Genomic DNA, 20,928 nt, shown 5'->3' on the forward strand with positions numbered 1-20,928 from the left:
TTCATAGGACAGGAAGCGCGCTCTGGTGTCTATAGGAACTGTGGTAAAAAATGCCAATCAAGAGTTTATACGTTCAGAGTGACGACACCTTATCAATACACCTTGCATAGAAATAACCACGGTCTTAGAAGATAGGTATCTTGGACCGTGGATATCAAGACAAATTAGATCTAATTTGTCATAGTGGAAATAACAATACAAAAAACAAAAAACCTGTGGTAAATAATAAATTATTTGGAATAATATACACAGTTTCCTATTAAAAATGCTAATTTTTGACAACTTTTTAGTTTTTTCTACTATTTATATTTAATAAAAATAATTTTCACATTTCTAGTTTAATTGCGTATGTTGGTTGATGGGACAATTAAATAGCTTTAAAATTACGTCAAAATGTTGAAAAGTTTTGAAGATACATAAACAAAAAATTAATTTCCCATAACTTAAAAAATAGAAAAGTTAGACCCAATCTTTAAAGGGTATATCTTCAAACTTTAATTTAGCACCCACAGTTCAAAAACACCAAAAATTGAAAAATCATATGAAAAAAATATTTTTTTTTAGCTTTACGTAATGTTTTTTTTTTTATTACTTCATTTTTAGCAGAAACACAAATTATTGTTTGTAATGATTATAGGTATATCAAATATTAGAATTTAAAATTCATCAAAATTTTCGAAAAATTTCAGTTAGAAACTTATAAAAGTTTTTCCTTTCATAGCTAACATTATAAATGTTAATAAAAGACTCCTCACAATTGGTCCTACCTTAAACAAAAAAAAAAAGTTTACTGGAAAGTAACATACTTTTTTATGAGCGTTTGAATCTAAAATGTGTACAACATTCAATGTTTTTTTCATCCGTCAATTTTTGATATTTTTTTGTAATTTAAAAACGAGTAATCCTAAATACTTGACATTTTTACCAAATGTTAAAATTAAAATTTTCCTTACATGGTACAATGTTAAAATAATTTTGACTCTTTTTGAGCTATTTATAACTATGAGAAATTTTAAAAATATTTTTCAGTTAGAAATCCATAAAAAATTTTTTTTTCGTAGCTAAGATTAAAAATGTTTATAAAAGTATGTCCTATTGACTATTTTAGGGGATAATGAAAAACGTAAACTCCCGATCGTTTAGTTCCGAATAGGGCCACATGATTATAAAATTATAATTATTACGTTTTAAAACATTATAAAATATATTTTATTAATACGCATACCTACTATGTATTATAGCAGGGATGGCGAACCTATGTCACGCGTGTCACGGAGTGACACGCACACATTATTTCAGTGACACGCCAATTTAAAATATAATTCACAATTTTTACATTTTTACTCCAAAAAATAATATTATAATGATACAAGGCGTACCTATACAACGATTAAACTGAAAGCATTATATTATGTAATATTTTATATTATTGCCAAATTAGAAGATACTGACAAAAATACACTTGCGACAGTAATGTAGCTAAATAGCCTATACAGAATTCCGTGGTATCGTTATAATAAAATACTTGAAAAACTTGAAACTATTCAAACTAATAATATATTAAATACCTATTGGCTATTGTATATTTGAAAAATAAATAAATAATAACATTTTTATAGAATTTTGTCAACATTTGAACTTTCAAACAAAAATTGTACTTGCATAGTTGTATATCTTTAATATTTTTGAACTGCCGTTATAACAACTTACGAGGAAATTGAATTCAAGATTCCTTATAAACTTTTCTACCTTTAACCAAAAACAATGCCTACTGGAAAGTCAAGTTAATTATTTATAAGCGTTTGAAGTTCAAATTTTAACGAATTGTACCAGCTGTAATCACTCGATTTCTCTTGAAGCGTTTTTCTTAATTGTTGTCCAAAAATGAATAACCGTATAGGTACTTGAAATGTATACCAAATGTTTATTTTATCAGTTTCTATACTTACTTAATAAGATTTTCAAAATAATTTGACTCGGTCTTGGCAGTTTACGGATTTTTTTTTATTATTATTGTTCAATTCGCTTCAACAACATATACGTTATTAGCGTATATAAAAGGTTTTTTTTTATTATTATTACAATTTCTATTTCTTTAAATGTTAAATGTATTACTAAATTAGTTTATTTTGTACTAAATATGTTATTTTAATATATTATTGTGTATACAACAAGTATTATCGTCATCATCAACATAAATACACAATTGACAGCGGGTGCAGATTCGACTGTCAGACTCTTATGGATCGATGAGCGGGTAAACGCATTACCTACTTACTTTGAAAGTGTAAACAGAATAATTTTATTAGATCATTATTTGATGAAATTTTTTTAAACAATTTTGATTATAATTATACCGAAAAAATGAGATAAAATACAACTTATAAGTTGTAAAAATATAATTATTTTAAAGAAAAAAAGGCATCGGACAAGACCAGGCGATGTGGATTGTGGGGGGTACGTGATGGTGAGTGGGTGGTGATGCAGATTATGATGGCCACTGGTCACCTCTACACTATTCTCACGGTCGGTCCTGCGGGGCGGACGAGAGTCGTGGGCGCGTTTACTCTGGACGCGAAGACGACCGTGGAAGTGAGCGAAGCCTGGCTTCGACGACTGCGAGAGCGATGACGACAGTTGGCATGTAGTGCGTTTGACGGTACTGCAGGCGCTGAAGACGACTGTACTCAAGGCGACGACGGTAACCAAAGCTCGGAGCGAGCGACGAAGACTATAATATAGGCCGACAGGATCAGACCACTAGACGAAATAGGGAAGAATTTGCAGACAGCATCGCAACGTGCCGCTGTCCTGATACTCTCCGTGGTTTTCCCCCTGGCGTCCCGTCGGGCCCGCCGTGGAGTAGCGCATCGCCAAACTCTGAAACGTTTCGTTTTCTCAAGCCCGGCGCTGCTGACGTCTTGTAATAATTATACGTCCTATAATTATTATAGTCATCCGTCACTCATCCACCGTGAGCTCTGTGGTCTCCGTCGCCACGAGTCGTCTTTGTGCAGCACTGCAGCAGTCATAGAAAAGTAAGTAAGTCAGTCGTCACTGGTACCGTCGGAACGGCGTCGATGTCCGCGCCGGTACCGCTAGCCTTCGTCGTCGCTCTCGGACCGAAGCAGCCGGACGTCTACCGCGCCGCCAGAGGGTCTCGCGTGTCGGCGAACTCGAGCGCCCGACGTCCGCGATCTCGTCACGCTACCGCCGGTGCAGGCTGGAGACCTGGACAGCAGCTGGTGTATCGGTGACTTACCGCCAATCACCCCAAAAGTGCACTGTCACGTACCTAAACCTCGACCCCACGTCATCGCCTCGTCTTGTCCGCTGCCCTCAGCCTGGGAGGAAACTCTCGGACGGTTTCACTTCGAGGAACAACAGCAGAAAACGCGTGCGGCCTTGGTGATACCTGTCCACGCAGCGGATGCGATCCTCGCCGCCGTTCGTCTGCGCGTTTTGCTAGCGTTTCCCCCGGGTCCAGCCAGCCGAGTTCAGACATTTAATTTGCATTTAAAATAATATTTTTAATTTTTTGTACGTATATTAACTTTTAAAATTAAAATTATTTTCAACTGCACTCATTTTTTATTGTGAAATCTTACTAATAAACTTCGGAATTCTGCAGCGTATAGTCCGGATTAAAGTCTGTTGAAGTTATACTTTTAAAAAACGCAGTATCTAGGTGTCTACAATATTGTAAAATCGTTTAAATAATTTTTAAGTGTTGTCATTATAATTGTACAATGATTGTTGTAGTGTTGTACACATCGCAAATTAGGTACCTTTATAAAAAAATCTATTTACTTTGTACCTACACATCGCGAAATCTATACAAAAATCACTGCAGTACTGCACATTGCGAAATGTACAATTCCGGACACCGGGACACCGGACTTAATAATAATAATTAATAATGATATCGATATGTATCTAACATATATTATATTATAACTTATAACTTATAAGACTTTTAAAGTAAATGGTAAAATACTAAAATTGTTTTAATTTTATTATATTCTTAGATTCAGGTTGTATTTATTATATTATATAAAGTCAGAACATTGCTTTTATTTTCAAAACACGTTTCTTACAAATTTAAAACAGAACTGTACATTATGTTATAACGACTGTGTCGGCATTATGACAACTACAACTGAGTGTGTACATAAGTAGAGAAAAACAAGAGTGTGTCGTGTGTGGTTTGGTACAATTGTACCACCTTAACAAAATAATAATAATAATAATATATTATATCACAAAAATCTATTCATTAGGTATATTGTGGGTACAATATTATGACGGCAAGATTTTTTTAAGGCCAATGGCGTAGCCAGGGGAGCGGATGAGGGTCCTTCGCCCCTGCGGGCCCCGGTGCTTGTACCGCCTGCACCTATGATTTTTACGGCATTGCCCAGAACACATTGTATAGTACATTAGTACGTGTAGGTAGTATAAAAGTATGTGTCTGGAGCACGATTTAAGATATCTTTGATCGTAGTCTCGAGTAATTATTGTTCTGTGGTAGGCAACAGTTGTCAGTTGTCACCAGCTCGATGTACACTTTGTCATGGTCTCAAAGGTCTCATTTCGAATACGAGAATGTTTGGAATTCAATGGACAATGCGTACATATTATTTCCGGTTCTTTTTTGTATGCAAAAAATGTACTACAATGTCTAACAAGTCAATTACCTCTTGTGAAATTTGATAGTATAAATTCAGTTTAGCTCCCAAGCGATTTTTTGGATTTTTTTTTTCAAAGTTTGTGTTTTTGCATGCCTAATTTGATGGTACTTTCAAAAAAGCCGGTCGAACTTATTTTGGAAATTATGGTCAAAAAACTTCAAAGTGCTAAATTTTTTCAAAAATCTTGTTTTTGAATTTAAAATACATATTAGAATTTTTTTTTTTTAGAAATGTTTGTATTTATATGCTCAACAATTTGGTGTAATCAGAATTTTCTTATCGTACTTACTTTTTATGTTATTGTTAATAAACCACATAAAACTGAATTATAAAGTTATTTCAAACATTTGCAATTTGCATATTTGAGAAACTCAAAATTGATTTTTTTTTCTTTTTCATACGATGAGTAACAACATAAAAAAGTTTTTGGTGAAATCAGAATTAACTTATATTTTTTGGTTTGGAAGATATTATAGATTAAAATAATAAGCAACAAAAAATCAAAATGTACAGGTAATAGTTTGACATTGTAATCGTTCTATTAATTTACCCATACAAAAATTGAGCATTTTGAAGTTTTTTGACCATAACTTCCAAAATAAGTTTGACCGGCTTTTTTTGAAAGTATCATCAAATTAGGCATGCAAAAAAACACATTTTGAAAAAGGAAAATTCCAAAAAATCACTTGGGAGCTAAACTGCATTCGTTCCAATTCGATTTACGTTCAAGTTAGCCACCTCAAATTTCAAATGCCGAATGTTGAGATTTTAGAAGGCAGCTAATTAGTAATATTAATCAACTAATACTGCTGTCTATACTCCGTGCTATCAGAGAAGTAAGACGGGTGGCGACCAAAAGTCATGCATTTCAAAATTCCCAAAGGCGTCGACTTTTACTTAATGGGGAAATGGTGCTACGGAACGGTCTACTTCTCTCGTGGGATGAAGTATAAATTATAATAACAGGTATTTAGAGCCTCTCCTTAAAAATATTTTACCAAAAGCATTGAAAATGGCAATACATACACACTTAACTGCTGATAATTGTAATAATTTTTATGTTTTTTTGATTAAATCTATTCATTTTTAGGTGTATTTTCAATATGTTTATTAATTTAATTATTATATATTCCACTGTTAATTCAATGTTTACAAATTACAATGTAACTTATACAATTATAAATATGTTGACTTACCATTCTACAGAACTTCAATAACTTCAATTAAAAATAATCAGTTAATGCTCATTAAACATTTTATTAGGTACGTATTAGGTATTCAAAATAATAATATTGTATGTTACAAATACATTGAATTAAATACTCGCTACTTGTAGTATTTCATTCATTGATTGGTTGAAAATTACTGATTTATTAAAACCAGACTTTTTTAAAAATTTGAATGTTACTTATAAGTTGTCATAAAAAGTCTTATGAAAACAATGGCACACGTGCAAGGGGGAGACGTTTGAGTGTTCGGCAACCCCCTTCCTGCCCATTTTTTCACTATATGTAGATATATAAAAATAAATAAAATAAAAATTATTTTGATATAAATACATATAATTTTTTAATAACCCTTCCCACTGAAAATATCTGCGCAAGCCACTGTATGAATATTATTATTATATTATTCCTATCATTAAAATAATGTACTTAATGTCACAAATACATAATGGAAGTTTATATGTCCTTTGTAATAGTTTTATAGATATTAAAACGATTAGATACTCATGTTTATTTCATTACCTGTAGCAATAAAATCTAATCAGTAAGTAACTTATTTCAAAGCCATGGGACACAAATAAAATGTAGAGAAAATTGACCAACACAAAGATTGTTATCCGAGTATGTATACATTGGACAGTTGAAGAGTAACTACACATTTTTCTAAGTTCCTTTATCAATTTGGTATGTACACTAATACCAAAGCTAATAACCCATTTTCAGGGTTCAGTATGTATCTACATTCCACTCACTCATAGTTTGGAAATTAAATGAAAATATGTGTGAATAGATTAAATATCCAAAAATTCCATAATTATAGGTTCCATTGTAACAATAAGGAACCCCGAACCTTATAATAAATGACAAAATGTGGTTCCAAACCTTTGGATAAAAAAGTTTGTATTAGTAGTTTTGAATAAACAATAATTATTTAAAGTTAAAATTAAAATATAAAATAGTCAAAACTATCAAAACTCATGTTCATATTTGTTAACGGGAAATAACAATGTATTTTTATTTATAGGGTTAAATATTCCATTATAATACACAAACAAGGGTAGTAGTATCAATTTGCAATATTTTCTTCTAACAATGATTTGAATTTTATATTACAAATTAAAAAAAAAAAACAGCAATATTATTCACATGATAGTTTGAGACTTGTGTTTTTTGAAAAAAACACTACATTATAAAAACTTTTGGATTTAAAAAATCGATGATAAGTACTTAACTGTTGTAAACTCATAACAAAACAAAACTAAAAACGGTGTTTATTTTTCTATACATTGAGTTTTCTTTATTATTCATTATTATTTAATATGCAATAATAATAACTAATAGAAATAAATTTAAAATACATACATTATGCACTTGTTACATTAAAAAAAAAATTTTATAATACAATCAAATTATAACAGTGAACCTTAATGCAGAGATCACAGCCAAAGAACAAATTATTTTTCTTCTTTTCTTTCTTATTTTTATTTATTCATAATTTTAATTGGGGGGGGGGGGGGGGGGTTCATATACAATGCAATTTTAAGGTGAGTCTAAAATCTTAAAACAATATTCACACAAAAATAATAAAAAATAAAAATCATAAAAAAAACCTTAAAATACTCCTAATATTTAGGTTATATATTTATTAATACATAAATATATATACATGTATAAGTGTATATATAAATATATATTTGTACATATATATGCATAAATATACATAAACACATTATTATGATATATATATACATATATATGAATAAAATATATATATATATTGTGTATATATCAATATTGACTGTTGTTAGAAATTAGTTGAGCAAAACACATTTAATAGTAGAATACTTTATGTACACTAGTGTTTGGGATTAATTTTTCGATTTCTCATATTAATTAAATATATTAAATAATAATTTATTGTATAACATTTTCTTATTTTTTCATATTATTATTTTTTTTTTTTTTTTTTTACAAGCATTTTTATATATTTAATATGTTAAAAATTGAAACTTTTACATGAAACAATTTTCTACATAAGTACATAAAACATTTTACCAAATAATACTGTCAATTTTAAAATTATTCATTTAATTACGATAAACACGTATTAATTAACATTTGGCTGTTTAAATTATATCAACAATATGTCTACATTAAAGTAAATTTATGTCTACAGCTTATTACTACAAATAAATAATAAAAATAATAATAAAAAAATTGAGATAAAAAAAAGTTAGAATTTTTGAAAAATAAATAACAAAAATTTTTAAATAAAAAACAATTTTTTCACTCCTAAATTTGTACAGTGATTATTCGTCTTTACATTTTCTTAATTTAAATATGAAAACTTCTTAAATTATGGTAACCAATTTGAAATCATTAGCATTATATTCCAATAACAAATTGTTAATGCGTAAAAAAAAAAATAATAATAATAATAATAATTAATAATAATTAATAATTGTAATAATAATAAAAACTGTTAACAATTACCTTTAGGTTTATTTAATGAATTTAATCATTAACTATATAATATATATACTTTGTGCACCTAATGCGCTAGAAGAAATATGAAATTTGTACTCATTATAGAATATTTACACGGTGGCTATGACAATAATTAGATGAGCCATAGATGCTATTTCTTTCACCATTTCAGGGTGAACAGAAGCTAGGACGCTATTATTTATATAATCACAAGGCGGGAACATGTGAACTATGTAGGCATTCTGAAACAAATAATAGATAACAATTTAGTTAAGTTTAAATGCGTATATATATTTGTTGTGTATAATATTAATGTTAAAATAATTAATTAATTAACTCTTACATAATGTATTAGTTATTTAATAATCATTTTTGAATTATTTCAAAATGTAAATACCTGAGTGCTTCCAGGTGCAGTAATATTGATAATTCCCGCAGCTTGTTTTTGTTGTAAGTATGTGATGAAACCATTATGCAATGTACAACTCTGTTGATTCCATTCTTCTTCACTCATACCAATTGGCACAGCAATTAACACACAGCATTCATCTTCAATCTAAAATAAATTGAATTGTAAATCATTATTAAAAAATTATTTATTTATTATAAAATTATTATTTTTGCATATAATATGTATTATCTTTTTGAACAGTTAAATATTTCTTACCTGCATCTTGCGTGTAACACCATCTAATTGTGTTTGTTCTAATCGCATACGTTGGGATAACTTCAATTCACCATCAATATTACGCTGCAGTGAATGTTCAGCTACAGCTGCATTCCCAAACAAATAATGCATTTCCACAAGTGCTTTATCATTCTTGAGTGCTAATGTGCCTTGCCAGTAAATAGGATATTCCTATAAAATAAAATATAATTTTAGCTGATTTCTTATAACATTATTTATTATTAATAATCTCGTATCATTAATAAATTATTAATGATATGAGATTATCTTAGAACATAGTACAAATTAAATATTTTCTAAATGTTTTAAAAAACTACATACCTTTAAAATGGAATTAATGGGTCGATAACCGTAGTTAATTGGTACAACTTGTCCATAGGGAAGACTACCAATTGGATGAGCAACTTGCTGTATGTTCATATATTGCTGGGTTCCACTGATATTATGTTGTAGTCTGTCTGTAATACATTCATCGGGAAGCCTTTTGCGCAATTCTAATGGTGGAATATTTTCTTCAATTTCTGGCACTACTTTTATGTTTCCTAATATATATATTATATTTTAATTACATTTTCAGAATATGATAAAATATATTTTAATCTTACTTGGCGGAATAAAGGCTCCCATTGAATCCCTGATATAATGTGGATATATAAGTTGTGGATGTAAGAAATGATGAGCTGGAACCATATTTATAGGAGCGGAGTCAATGCCTGCTTCAAATGACATTGTTTGGCCTGACAACACAAGTGGTGATGGACTCCTCATAACAATGCACCTTGAATTTTCCATTTTGGAAGGATCAAATCCTTTTGGACAAATAATCTAAAAAAAATTAATGATTTGAATTTATAAATAAAATAAATCACTTCTTATAAAGGTAATATTTAATATAAAAAAAATAAAATAAAATAAGGTATTTACATCAGGTACGGCTGATGAACTGTGTACAGATGGAGTAGACTGAGATGATGGGGGTACAACAGCTCTTGAAGGCGGACTCAATAATCCTCTTGATGGAGGGCTTAACACACTTCTTAACGGTGAGTTTACCATTCCTCTTAATGGTGGACTCATAACATTTGGAGTGTTTACCAACAATGGTTGTGAAGGTTGAGTTGTTGGAGGAAGATGCAACACAGAATTCTGATTAACCGCTTCCATTGACTGTGATGTATATGCTTGCACGATGTGTCCTTTGGGTGATAATAATTTAGGTAATGGGGGAGTACGACTAACAGCAGTTAAATGAGATTTTATTGGCGGAGGCATTGTAGAAATTGGAATTGAAGGTTTGCATATTGGCTGCTGACTAATTACAGGATTAGATGCTTTATTCAAAACATTTTGTTGTGTCTTAAGAGGTGGTGGTGAAGGAGACATGACAGCAGTAGACTTCACAATATTTGTAGGAGCTATCACAGAAGCTGTAATATTAGGTTTAACAAGTCCAACAGGTGCAGAGTTAGCAATTGTCATAACACAAGGTGTCTTAGCCACATTGGACATTCCAGGGGTAACTGCATATGTTGTGGTAGTTGCTGGAAGGATGTTATTTGGCGTAACAGCCAAAGCTGGAATAGTTGTACTATTTTTAGAAATTGCCATTGATGTTACAGGTGTTTTCTCAAGGCGAGCTTTCTTCTCAGGTGGTTCATCTGATAATGATCTATTACTCCTAAAACAATATACATATATTAAATAAAATATTTAAACACAGAAGTATTTTCACAAGTTATTTATACAAGAAAAAATTGATTATTGATTATTAAACTATTAATACTTGCCTATTATTATCTCCATCATCAATAGGCACATATTGTCCTTCTTCAGATTCTTGCATTGGAATAAGTAAGCCAGTAACTGGATCAATTAATGTGGTTGTTTCTGAGGTAGTTGAAGATGAAGAAGATGTTGATAACAAAGACGTTGACACTGGATTTTTATCATCATCTTGATCATTAGACAATGGAGTTTCAACAGTTTCTGGTTTGGATATTGGTTGTGGAGACTCAGCTTTTAATTTTTTCCCATTAATTTGTTTAGTTTTTCGTGGAGATGTTTCTAAGCTTAGTAAAGGTATTGCTTGAGGCTTTGAACGTGTGGTGCGTCGAGTGCATGGACCACGGGCAACTTCATCAATTGTTTCTTCTAAGGTACTCTTACTTCCATCTTTTTCCTAAACACAAATAAATTAAATATTAATTTATACATGAAAATGGCACTCATTAAATTAAAAATTCAATTTACCTGTAGTCTTCTAGATTTTCTGGTCAATGGAGAAGTGCTAACTACCAAAGCACCAGTCGGTGGAGATGATGAAATATTTGGAATTACACTTGTTACAGGAGGTTCTGGAGATTTGCTATACTTTTGGCTGACTTTTTCATCCTCATCCGTAAACTCATATATGTCGGTTAAAGTATTTTGTGGAGGCATATTCGGTGTTACAATATTTTGCCGAGTTCTTCTTGGTGTCACTATAGTTGGAGCTCCGCGAGTTCCACGTCCCCTACCACCTCTTCGTCTTCCTCTAACTGAAGAATCTAAACAATTAATGAAAAAATAATAATAATAATAGTATAATACATAATAATACAAATGTGAAAAATTAAATTTTACCTCGATCAACCGTTTTTGACATATCTTTTGTGAAATCATCATCCTTCTTAATTCTAGCCGTATCCAATTCTTTGGGTTCGCAACTGCTTTCACCAGGACTAGCAAAAACTTCGGTTTTATCTTCAATTTTTGGTGTCAATGGGGCCACAACTAAATCTTCAGGCGACTCCATTTCAACTGTTTTAGATTTAACTTCTATAACATCTACTTTACAATCGGACCTATTTTCATCTTTATCTTTTGCAATCAGAGCCTTTTTTAATGGCATCATTATAGGTTCTTTTGTCAAATTTAATGCAGTTTCACTAGCTTTAGCTCTTATTTTTTCATTTATCTGTTCAACAATACGTTCTAGTCCCTTAGATTTTGGTTGTTTAGTCATTGATTTGTCTTCAGTTTCAATAGGTGCAACAACGGGATACAAAGATTCTTCATGTTGTGAAACTGAAGTTAAAATTTCATTAGGTTCTATATTTTCATCATTAACTATGGACTTTTTGGCAAACGTTATCGTGGCTGCTTGATTAGTTGGCAACTCTTCAGAAAGTTTTGGTTCATCGGCAACCACTTCTTGTTCTACTATTTCTTCTGTTTTAGATTCCAAGTTAGGTTTTTTAATTTCAGGTAAAATAATTGGAGGTGAAACTATACAACTTTGAACAACTTGAGTATCTTTGGTGTGTTGTAAGACAGATGTTTGACTAAATTCTGGTTTGGGTAATGATATTGGTGCACATGATATAACAGACTGTTCTTGACAAATTACTGTTGGTATTTGAGAAGTAGAAAATTTTAAAACAGAAACATGATCTTCAGTCTTAACTTCAGGTTTTGAAATGCTTTCAACGATTATCTCTGGGATTTCTGGAGATGGTATTATGGGTGGTTTTACTTCTGTTAATGGTTTAGCATAATTAATATTTAATGATCTTATACTAGTTTGTTGAATGACCATTTGGGGTAATCTAAAGTTATGACTTAAAGGTGATTGCGGTTTTGTGTCCGAAGGTTCAGGTGTGGGCAATTCTTCCTGAAGTTCGGAAAATGTTGGTTTTTCTATTACAGACTTTGGATCGTCTTCCGATTTATCAGATTCTATTATTTTTTCAGTACAAACAATAGTTTCATTTTTATCTGATTTTACGATTTCATCATCGGTTTTACTTAAAGTAGTAGCATTTTCTGGAACGTCAGAATCCGGTACGTCATTCTTACATTCATCAATTATTGAATCTGTACTATCTTCATCATCTGTATCAATTCGAAGTTCACTATCTGATAATGGAGTGTCAGGTTTGGCAGATCTATCAGAGTATGAAGAGTCACAAAAATCTTGACCAAATGCCGCTTCAAGTAATGCTGCAACAGCTCCTTCAGTTTCTTCTTGAGAAATAACTGGAGTGGTTTTTTCTTCAGGAGATACCATTTCTACGGGATTAGCTTCTTCTACTAGCGGCTCAGGCGTTTCAGAAATACTTTTTACAGCAGTTTCATCATCCATGTGTGATCCAAAACCAATAATTTCTCTTTTAATAGGTTCGAATGTATTGATAGGTCTAAATAATAGTTCTTTTTTCTCATCTACCTTTCTAAACATTACTTCAGTCTTAACAGTATCATCATCTCCTTTGAATATAGTAATTGTCTCATCTTCAGGACCTTTAGAGTCGTCAAAATCAAAAAATGAAGAAAATACATCTCTATTTGGAGTAATTGTATTGACATTATTAGCAATGAATTCTTTTGGCTTCTTCTTCGATTCAATTATACTTTGAAGATTATCCATTACTTTTATTTCTTCATAATGTTTTGGCTCTCTAGGCACTTTTCTTTCTTCGTGTGGCGTATTTACTGATCTTTCACTTTTCACTTCTTTTGGCACTTTTCTTTCTTCATGTGTTATATTTACTAATCTGTCACTTTTAATATCTTTAGGCACTTTTCTTTCTTCATGTGTTATATTTACTAACCTTTCGCTTTTTATTTCTTTTTTATCGTTTTTTATTTCTTCTTTCCGTTCCTCTTTAATTTCTATTTTTCGATCCTCTTTCCTTTCGTCCTTACGGTCTTCTCTTCGCTGTTCTTCTTTGCGATCATCTTTTCGATCTTCCCTTCTTGGTTCATCTTTTCGATCTTCCCTTCTTGGTTCATCTTTTCGATCTTCCCTTCTTGGTTCATCTTTTCGATCTTCTCTTCTTGGTTCATCTTTTCGATCTTCCTTTCTAGGTTCATCTTTTCGATCTTCTCTCCGGGGTTCATCTTTTCTTAGTTCTTCTTTTCTATCATCTCTACGTTCTTCCTTACGATCTAGATGACATTCCCTTCGGTCTTCCTTATGGTCATCCCTCCGTTCTTCTTTACGGTCATCCCTCCGTTCTTCTTTACGGTCATCCCTCCGTTCTTCTTTACGGTCATCCCTCCGTTCTTCTTTACGGTCATCTCTCCTTTCTTCTTTGTTTCTTTCCTTATCCTTTTTCCGTTTCTTTTTCTTTCGAGCTATTTCATCTACATTATGTGACAGTGATTTTAATACATCTTTACCAAATTCATTATACTTTTTGATTTCCATTTTTGGTTTATTTTCTTTACGTTCATGTTCTGTATCAGAATCAGTTCCAAAAACATCAGATACACTCCATTTGTTTACCATCGTCTTTTCATTATCCTCATCTGATAAGGATCCAAAAATATCTTGCATTCTTTCATTAATATTCGATTTATGACTAATAGAATGTTTTTTCTTTTTCTCCTTGATTGGCCTATGATTACTATCTAGTCCATTGATATCAATTGATTTTCTTGAATATTCACTTTTTTGTTTCTTCTGTTTCTTTTTCTTTTGGTGTCCATTAAATCCTTGAACGTCGACATCATTTTGTATTCTATCAAAAGTAAATGAACTTTTCCGAACAAAATGGTCATCACTATCACTACATTCAGATTGTATTCTAGACTTAAATTTGGATAATTGCTTGAATTTTTCATTTTCTGAAGAGTCTGATAAAACTCTCAAATTTTTTAATCTGTCATTTTCATAAGTATCAGATCCTCTTTGAGTTTTAACTTTATTACTTTCATAAGAGTCTGATACAGTTCGTTGAACTTTAGGTCTATCATTTTCTGAAGAATCAGAAACAGGTCTTTGATTTTTCCGCCGAAAATAGTCATCGTCATCATCTGAGCTGGTAATAAGCAATTTAGATGATCGTCGTAGACCTCGATCAGAATCGGAGTCCCCGTCATATGATGTAGATCTTTTCTTTTCTTCTCTTTTTGCTCTACTTTGCTTTAACTGACTAAATTTTTCTTTAAGTTTTTCTTGACGTTTTTCTTCTTCTTGTTTTTGCATATTTTTGGTAGACCTGGCTTTAACTTTATCATACATGGAAACATATGGTTCATCTAATACAACTTCAAATATAGAATGATTTTTTCTTCTTTCTCTAGCTTCTTCGTCTTCGTCGTCATCTTCTGATTCTGATTCATTTGGAGTTTTGATAACTTTTCTTTCTTCTTTTTTCTTATCCAACTTCTTTTCGTGATGATCTTTTTTCTGTTCTTTGTTTTTACCATCCAAAATTTTTGATATAAATGATATATGTTTCTCATTAGTTTTCTTATGATTTTTGTCTTTAGAATTTTTAGTATCTATTTTTGATCTTTTAGAATCATCAAGATTTTCAGAGCTATCACTCATTCTCCTTTTAGATGAACGTCCTGTGGAACTATTACTACTAATGCTGTTTCTATCCACACGTTTGTCTTTTTTAGGGTCTTTATCGTCATTAAACTTTGCATCAAAATCAGGAGTGACAGTTTGATGTAATTTTTCATCTTCTTTACATTTATAATGTTCTTTAGATCTCTTACTACTGTTTTCATGTTTATGCTTAGTATTTTCATCTAAACTCTTTTTTCTTTCTTTGTGCTTAGGTGGATCTTTATCGCGTTTGTCTTTCTTTTTCTCTTTTATTTTATCAACATCGTCTTTTTTATCAGTTTCTTTAACAAAATCTTTTTTCTTATCTTCTTTTTTAGTTTCTGGTTTTTTGTCAAACTTGAGTAAATCTTTTTTCTTTTCAACATCTTTTGTTTTACCATTTATCAAAAGCTCTTCTTTTTTCTTATTATTGATTCGGTTAATTTCAAACATATTAAACTCAAGTTCTTTACTTTTGCTGCTTTCACATTCTTTAGTTTTAGAGCCCAAGATTTTTTTAGGTTCATGGTCTTTCTTTTCTTTGATTTTTGTATGGTCAAAATCAATCGATTTCTTCCTTTCGTGTTCTTTCTTTTTTATTGATTCAATAATAACTTCCTTCTTTTTCTCAGTATCTGAAAGTTTGCTAACAGATTCGTTTGAATTTGTTCTTTCAACTTTATTTCTAGTTTCTTCTGTTTCAGTCTTCCTATGCAAATTTTCAATAGAAGATAGTAGAATATTAGCAATAGTATTTTCATTGGTAATGAAGTCAATCTTATCTTCATCGATATTATTTATTGTTGGAGGTGGTTCTGGAGGTTTGATTTCTTCAGTTACTTTTTTTATTTCAATACGTTCTTCTCGTTTTATGATTTCTTCAACTTTTTTATGTTCAGTAATTTTTTTAAGATCATCAATATTTTTTAATTTTTCTTGAACACCGACAAAATATGGACTAGGATGAACTACGGTGTCGTTAGAACATTTTCGTTTTACAACAAATCCATCTAAGAGTTTTTGTTTATTTATTTGTTCTATTTTTAACTTTTCTTCTTCTTCTTTTCGGAAGTCACTAAACCTTCGACGATCAAATGTGTCAACTAACCTATAGGTTGGCTCATTATCTTTCCGGTCAAACGTATGTAACCAATTTTTGGTATACTCATCCCGAATTTTACTTCTGTAAAATGCTTCAGGGCCATCTTTTATTTCTGCATCTTTATGTATAGGATGTCGCGGATCCTTAGTATTAAGTATATCAGGAATATACCTATTATCGTTTATAGTGCAGATATTTTGTTTAGTCAAAAACGATCCTCTTGAATCAGCTGATAATCTAGGATCAGCAACGGATAATCTTGGGTCAATTAACAACCTGGGATCAGTAGGTGGCAATCGAGGATCAGATGGTGAAGTTCTGCAACTTTGTGTAATTATTATAGGTTGAGGATGACTTGGAAAAGAATATTGAGTTTTAACAGCTGCCGGAGAAGAAGCTGGGGGAGATTTAGATGAACCACTACTTGATGGTGTTAGTGGTGAAAATGAACCCAATTGTTGGTGTCTGAAGTTTTGTAAATTAGGACTTGTTCGAGATGGTACAAATTCTTTAGGTATATATTTATCAGAAAAATTTTCAAGTCTTTTAGTATCTTCATCAAAAACACTTGGTTTTGCAAGTACTGACTTAACAATATCTGAAGGTTCTAGTTTATCAACAGTATCTAATAACTTGTATCTTGAACGAAGGCGAACTGAAGTATCAAGTTTTAGTACACTTGTTCTAGAGCCACTCCATTGTTCATATTTTTCATCAAGGCTTCTTAATCTCTCTTCAAGACCTGGTGCACCAGGATCAGAGGCTTGAGAATCATCAGAGTTAGATGATTGAGGTCGCCTAGGGGAGCTTAGAGGTGGGCTGAGCAGGGGATTAGAGACGTGCACAGCAAATCTGGGCAACGGCAACGAGATCGGTACATGAGATCTAGGAACTTGAGTCGGAGGTGTGAGACTCTCTGGGGGGCGTTCATTACATAAAGGTGTACCCGAGCGGCTTTTAACTTGCTGTGCTTTGGACGAATCATTGAGAAGTTCATCACCAGAACTGTTGCAGTCCTCAAGCTGTTCCAGAAGAGAGACACGTTCCTTTTGCAAATTATGCATGTCTTGAGGATTAGGAACAGAAATTGAACTACTACGTGGTTCATCAGGATTCCTTGGGTAACTTTTGTCACCAGCGGCACTACTACAAGAAGATGATGGAGTTTCAAAACCTCGAATAGCAACACCATTTGTACTGCTAGGTGATAATTGTGCAGTACTATCGTGTTGTTGACTGGTGGTGAACCTAGGACTAGACTCACTAGATGTCTTATCTAAGTGTTCATAAAATCCTTGTTGACACTCTCTAGATGCAAAATCAACTTGAAGTTTTCGACCTTTCATAATGGAACCACGCATTTGAGTAACAGCTAACTGTGCATGTGCAATCTAAAAATTAAAAATGGTTTTTAAACTTATGATTAAAATTTGCAAAATAATATGCAAGTTTAAATACAATAAATAAGTTTAAAAATATTTAATAGATACAAGTTTTTAATAGTATGTTTTTGACTTATAATAGTAGACTATAATTAGTTTTTAACTATAATTAGTTAAAAATTTGAATTTTTAATCTTTAAAAGAATATTTGATGATTGCTTCAAATACTAACGATTAAGTGGTGTTTTATGAATATGTACTTTTATTAATTTTTAAATAATCATACAAATTATAATACAATTTTTTTGATGTAATATATATATATATTTTATATTTTTAAATTTTTACAAATTTGGAATGACTTGAAAAATATGCCCGGCGTATTGACAATACAATATCATATGGCCGCATGCGGGCACATGAGACGGTTAATATGTTAAAATTGTATAAGCAACAATTGTTTTCACATTAATTTTTATCTTAAAGAATAGTGAATAAACTAAAATGCAAATTTGGCCTTGTGGTTAACAATTAATTTAATAATAAAAAAGCCAAATACTAAGTTTTTAGTAAATCAGGTTGTTATCAACATTCAAAAATGTATAAATAACGGTGTATATACACACCCGGCCATAGTTGGGATATAATGAGCACCTGACCACTGTAGGGCTGATAATGTACACCCAACTATATTGTTATCAATGCACATGCGTGTGGACTTGATTTAAACTATGGGATTAATATTATGCAGTATGTACCAATATTAGGTTGTAGCATCTGTTATGGTTACTATATGTGCGGTGACATGGATTTGATTAAATTATTTTTAATTTTTATATAATCATGATTTGTTCTTAATGGGCTAGACTAAGGTATAAGGTGGTGCTCAGTTCCCCTCAATTGTTGAATCATCTTGAAAGAAAACAAAATGAATCTGATACATTTTATATTTAGAGCTAGATTGCAGATCTTGATTTGTTAGTCAATGAGTTCATTCAATAGGGAAATAACATGACAAAAAATAAGCATTTCGCCAGATGAACGGTATATGAATAAAAAATTGATCGAACAATTTTGTACAGCTAAACAGAAAGCAAATACCATTTTTTTTTTTTTAAAGTTCCATTTAAGTTGAAAAATTGGAACTCTTCTACTTTACGGGACATCCCCTTTATAGGGGGGGGGGGGGGGGGGGACGTTAGACATCAGTGCCACTCGCTAGCTGTGCTGCGCTCGGACAAAAAAATCGAAAATTTATTAACTACCGTTTATTCCCTCTTATCATTGTCCATACTTTTTATATACTAACTTTGAAACTATACCTGAGCGCCAAATTCTAACTTCACCATCGTTTTCAATTTACAAAAGCTTTAAAAAGAAAAATTGCAAAAAAAACGTGTACCATAAAGTAGAAATATATAACAATTATTTTATAAAAAATTGGCATGATATTCGGGAAGAATTGGTTACTGGTCTGACATTAAATAGTGGTAATTTTTTGAATTCTACTAATAACATGCTAGAAAGTTAGAATTAAAATCAGTAATACCTTTTAAACCTTTCGGAATTCTTCAAAAACTTATTAGTTGTTATTAAGTATGTTCGTTCAGAGAGGAATAGTAAGACAATTGGTATAATAGCAATTTTATTCCAGTTAACATTTATCCCATAGTTTATAGTTTATAAGTCCACGCGCATGCGCATTTGATAACAATTTGTTCGGGTGTATATCTACAGCGTATTAATAATAATAATATATTCATATAAAAATAAAAATTTACCTGTTGAAAAAACACCAAAGCGTGTTCCCTCGTTCGGTCAATTACACAGTGAGTAACACTGCCAAACTGATTAAAATGAGATGCCAGATATTTTTCACTGACAGATTCAGCTACACCGTCAATCCAAACACATGTAGTTGCCAGTGATTTTCCAAAACCTAAATTTATACGACTTCCTGCCAGAAACTCCCCATCCATTGTACGCATAGCTTTTACAACACTGGATATATCAATGTACTGGACAAATGCATATGTGCCTGTTGTACTTCCATTGATGTTATTCCCCTTTTTAATATCAATTTCCTGCAATATAAAATTGTATTAAAAATGTTTTGCTTAGATTATTAAAAAAAAATATATTCTCTTACAATAATTTCACCAAATGTTTCAAAATTTTTTCTTAAATCGGCAGCAATTGTATTGCTGTTTAAGTTACCGATGAAGAGAGTTCTGGTTGCTTTTGAATGAAACTCATCCACATCTGTTTCAATCGGCCTAAAATAAAACATTTATAAACTAATTAAATTCATAGAAAAAAAAGGCGGGTAAGTCGTGGATGTCGCTCTGCTGTACAGTAGGTTACAAGTGGGTTACTGTAATGGATGGAATTAAATTTGAATCCAATGATATTATATCATTGTATACGAAAAACGATTCTGAACGGAGATGATTTGTCAGTCTAGGATATATTATTTTTAAAGAAAAACTTATGGAGAACCTTGTACCAAATTTTAAAAACTTAGTTATAAAAGAAAAAATTTTTACGATTTTTCAACCACTAAATTACTTGCAAATTTTCGCAATTTTGACATATTTCGTATAAATTTGAACTTTAAATGCTTATAAATAAAAATTGTGACAATGTATTCCTTTTATTTTGCAACTGCTATTGTAAAAATATGTTAGGAGCCTTGTATTAAATTTCCAAATCTTAGAATTAAAAAGAAAAACTTTTATGAATTTCTGTCTAAGATAATTTGAACATTGCCGTAATTTTTACGTATTTAGTCAAAATTTGAACTTTAAATGCTTATAAAAAAAAAATCGTGACTATATATTTCTTTTATTTTTCAATTGCTATTGTAAAAATATATTATGAGCCTTGTATTAAATTTTGAAATCTTAGATATAAAAGGAAAATTTTTTATGAATTTCTAGCATAAAATAATTTACGAATTTACGTGATTTTTACATAATATGTTGTCAAATTTGAACTTTAAATGCTTATAATAAAAATTGTGACATGTAT

At 31.1% G+C, this 20,928-nt stretch overlaps 2 protein-coding genes across 5 annotated transcripts in view; both read right to left on the bottom strand.

The window, feature by feature from the left end:
- The window catches only part of LOC100166312 (39S ribosomal protein L13-like), a 10,320-nt gene extending 5,829 nt beyond the window's left edge, over positions 1-4,491 (bottom strand). The window contains exon 1 of the mRNA XM_029488929.1: positions 4,476-4,491. The gene's annotated coding sequence lies outside the window, so the exon portion shown is untranslated. The remainder of the gene's footprint in view (positions 1-4,475) is intronic.
- A 3,649-nt stretch (positions 4,492-8,140) lies between these two features.
- LOC100169050 (titin homolog) overlaps positions 8,141-20,928 on the bottom strand; it is a 58,642-nt gene continuing 45,854 nt past the window's right edge. For 3 of the 4 annotated variants that reach the window (XM_001946712.5, XM_008187758.3, XM_016806825.2), the window contains 11 exons: positions 20,048-20,174; positions 19,680-19,982; positions 11,715-17,907; positions 11,343-11,638; positions 10,880-11,271; positions 10,017-10,770; positions 9,698-9,917; positions 9,414-9,634; positions 9,072-9,263; positions 8,802-8,960; positions 8,141-8,646 (listed from right to left, as the gene is read on the bottom strand). In XM_001946712.5, coding sequence (XP_001946747.2) covers positions 8,515-8,646; positions 8,802-8,960; positions 9,072-9,263; positions 9,414-9,634; positions 9,698-9,917; positions 10,017-10,770; positions 10,880-11,271; positions 11,343-11,638; positions 11,715-17,907; positions 19,680-19,982; positions 20,048-20,174 — 8,989 coding nt within the window. In that variant the 3' untranslated portion in view covers positions 8,141-8,514. The remainder of the gene's footprint in view (positions 8,647-8,801; positions 8,961-9,071; positions 9,264-9,413; positions 9,635-9,697; positions 9,918-10,016; positions 10,771-10,879; positions 11,272-11,342; positions 11,639-11,714; positions 17,908-19,679; positions 19,983-20,047; positions 20,175-20,928) is intronic. The other variant, XM_029490469.1, reaches the window with a different exon arrangement.

The sequence above is a fragment of the Acyrthosiphon pisum genome, chromosome A2 (genome assembly GCF_005508785.2).
Source record: "Acyrthosiphon pisum isolate AL4f chromosome A2, pea_aphid_22Mar2018_4r6ur, whole genome shotgun sequence".
Taxonomy (NCBI): Eukaryota; Metazoa; Arthropoda; class Insecta; order Hemiptera; family Aphididae; genus Acyrthosiphon; species Acyrthosiphon pisum.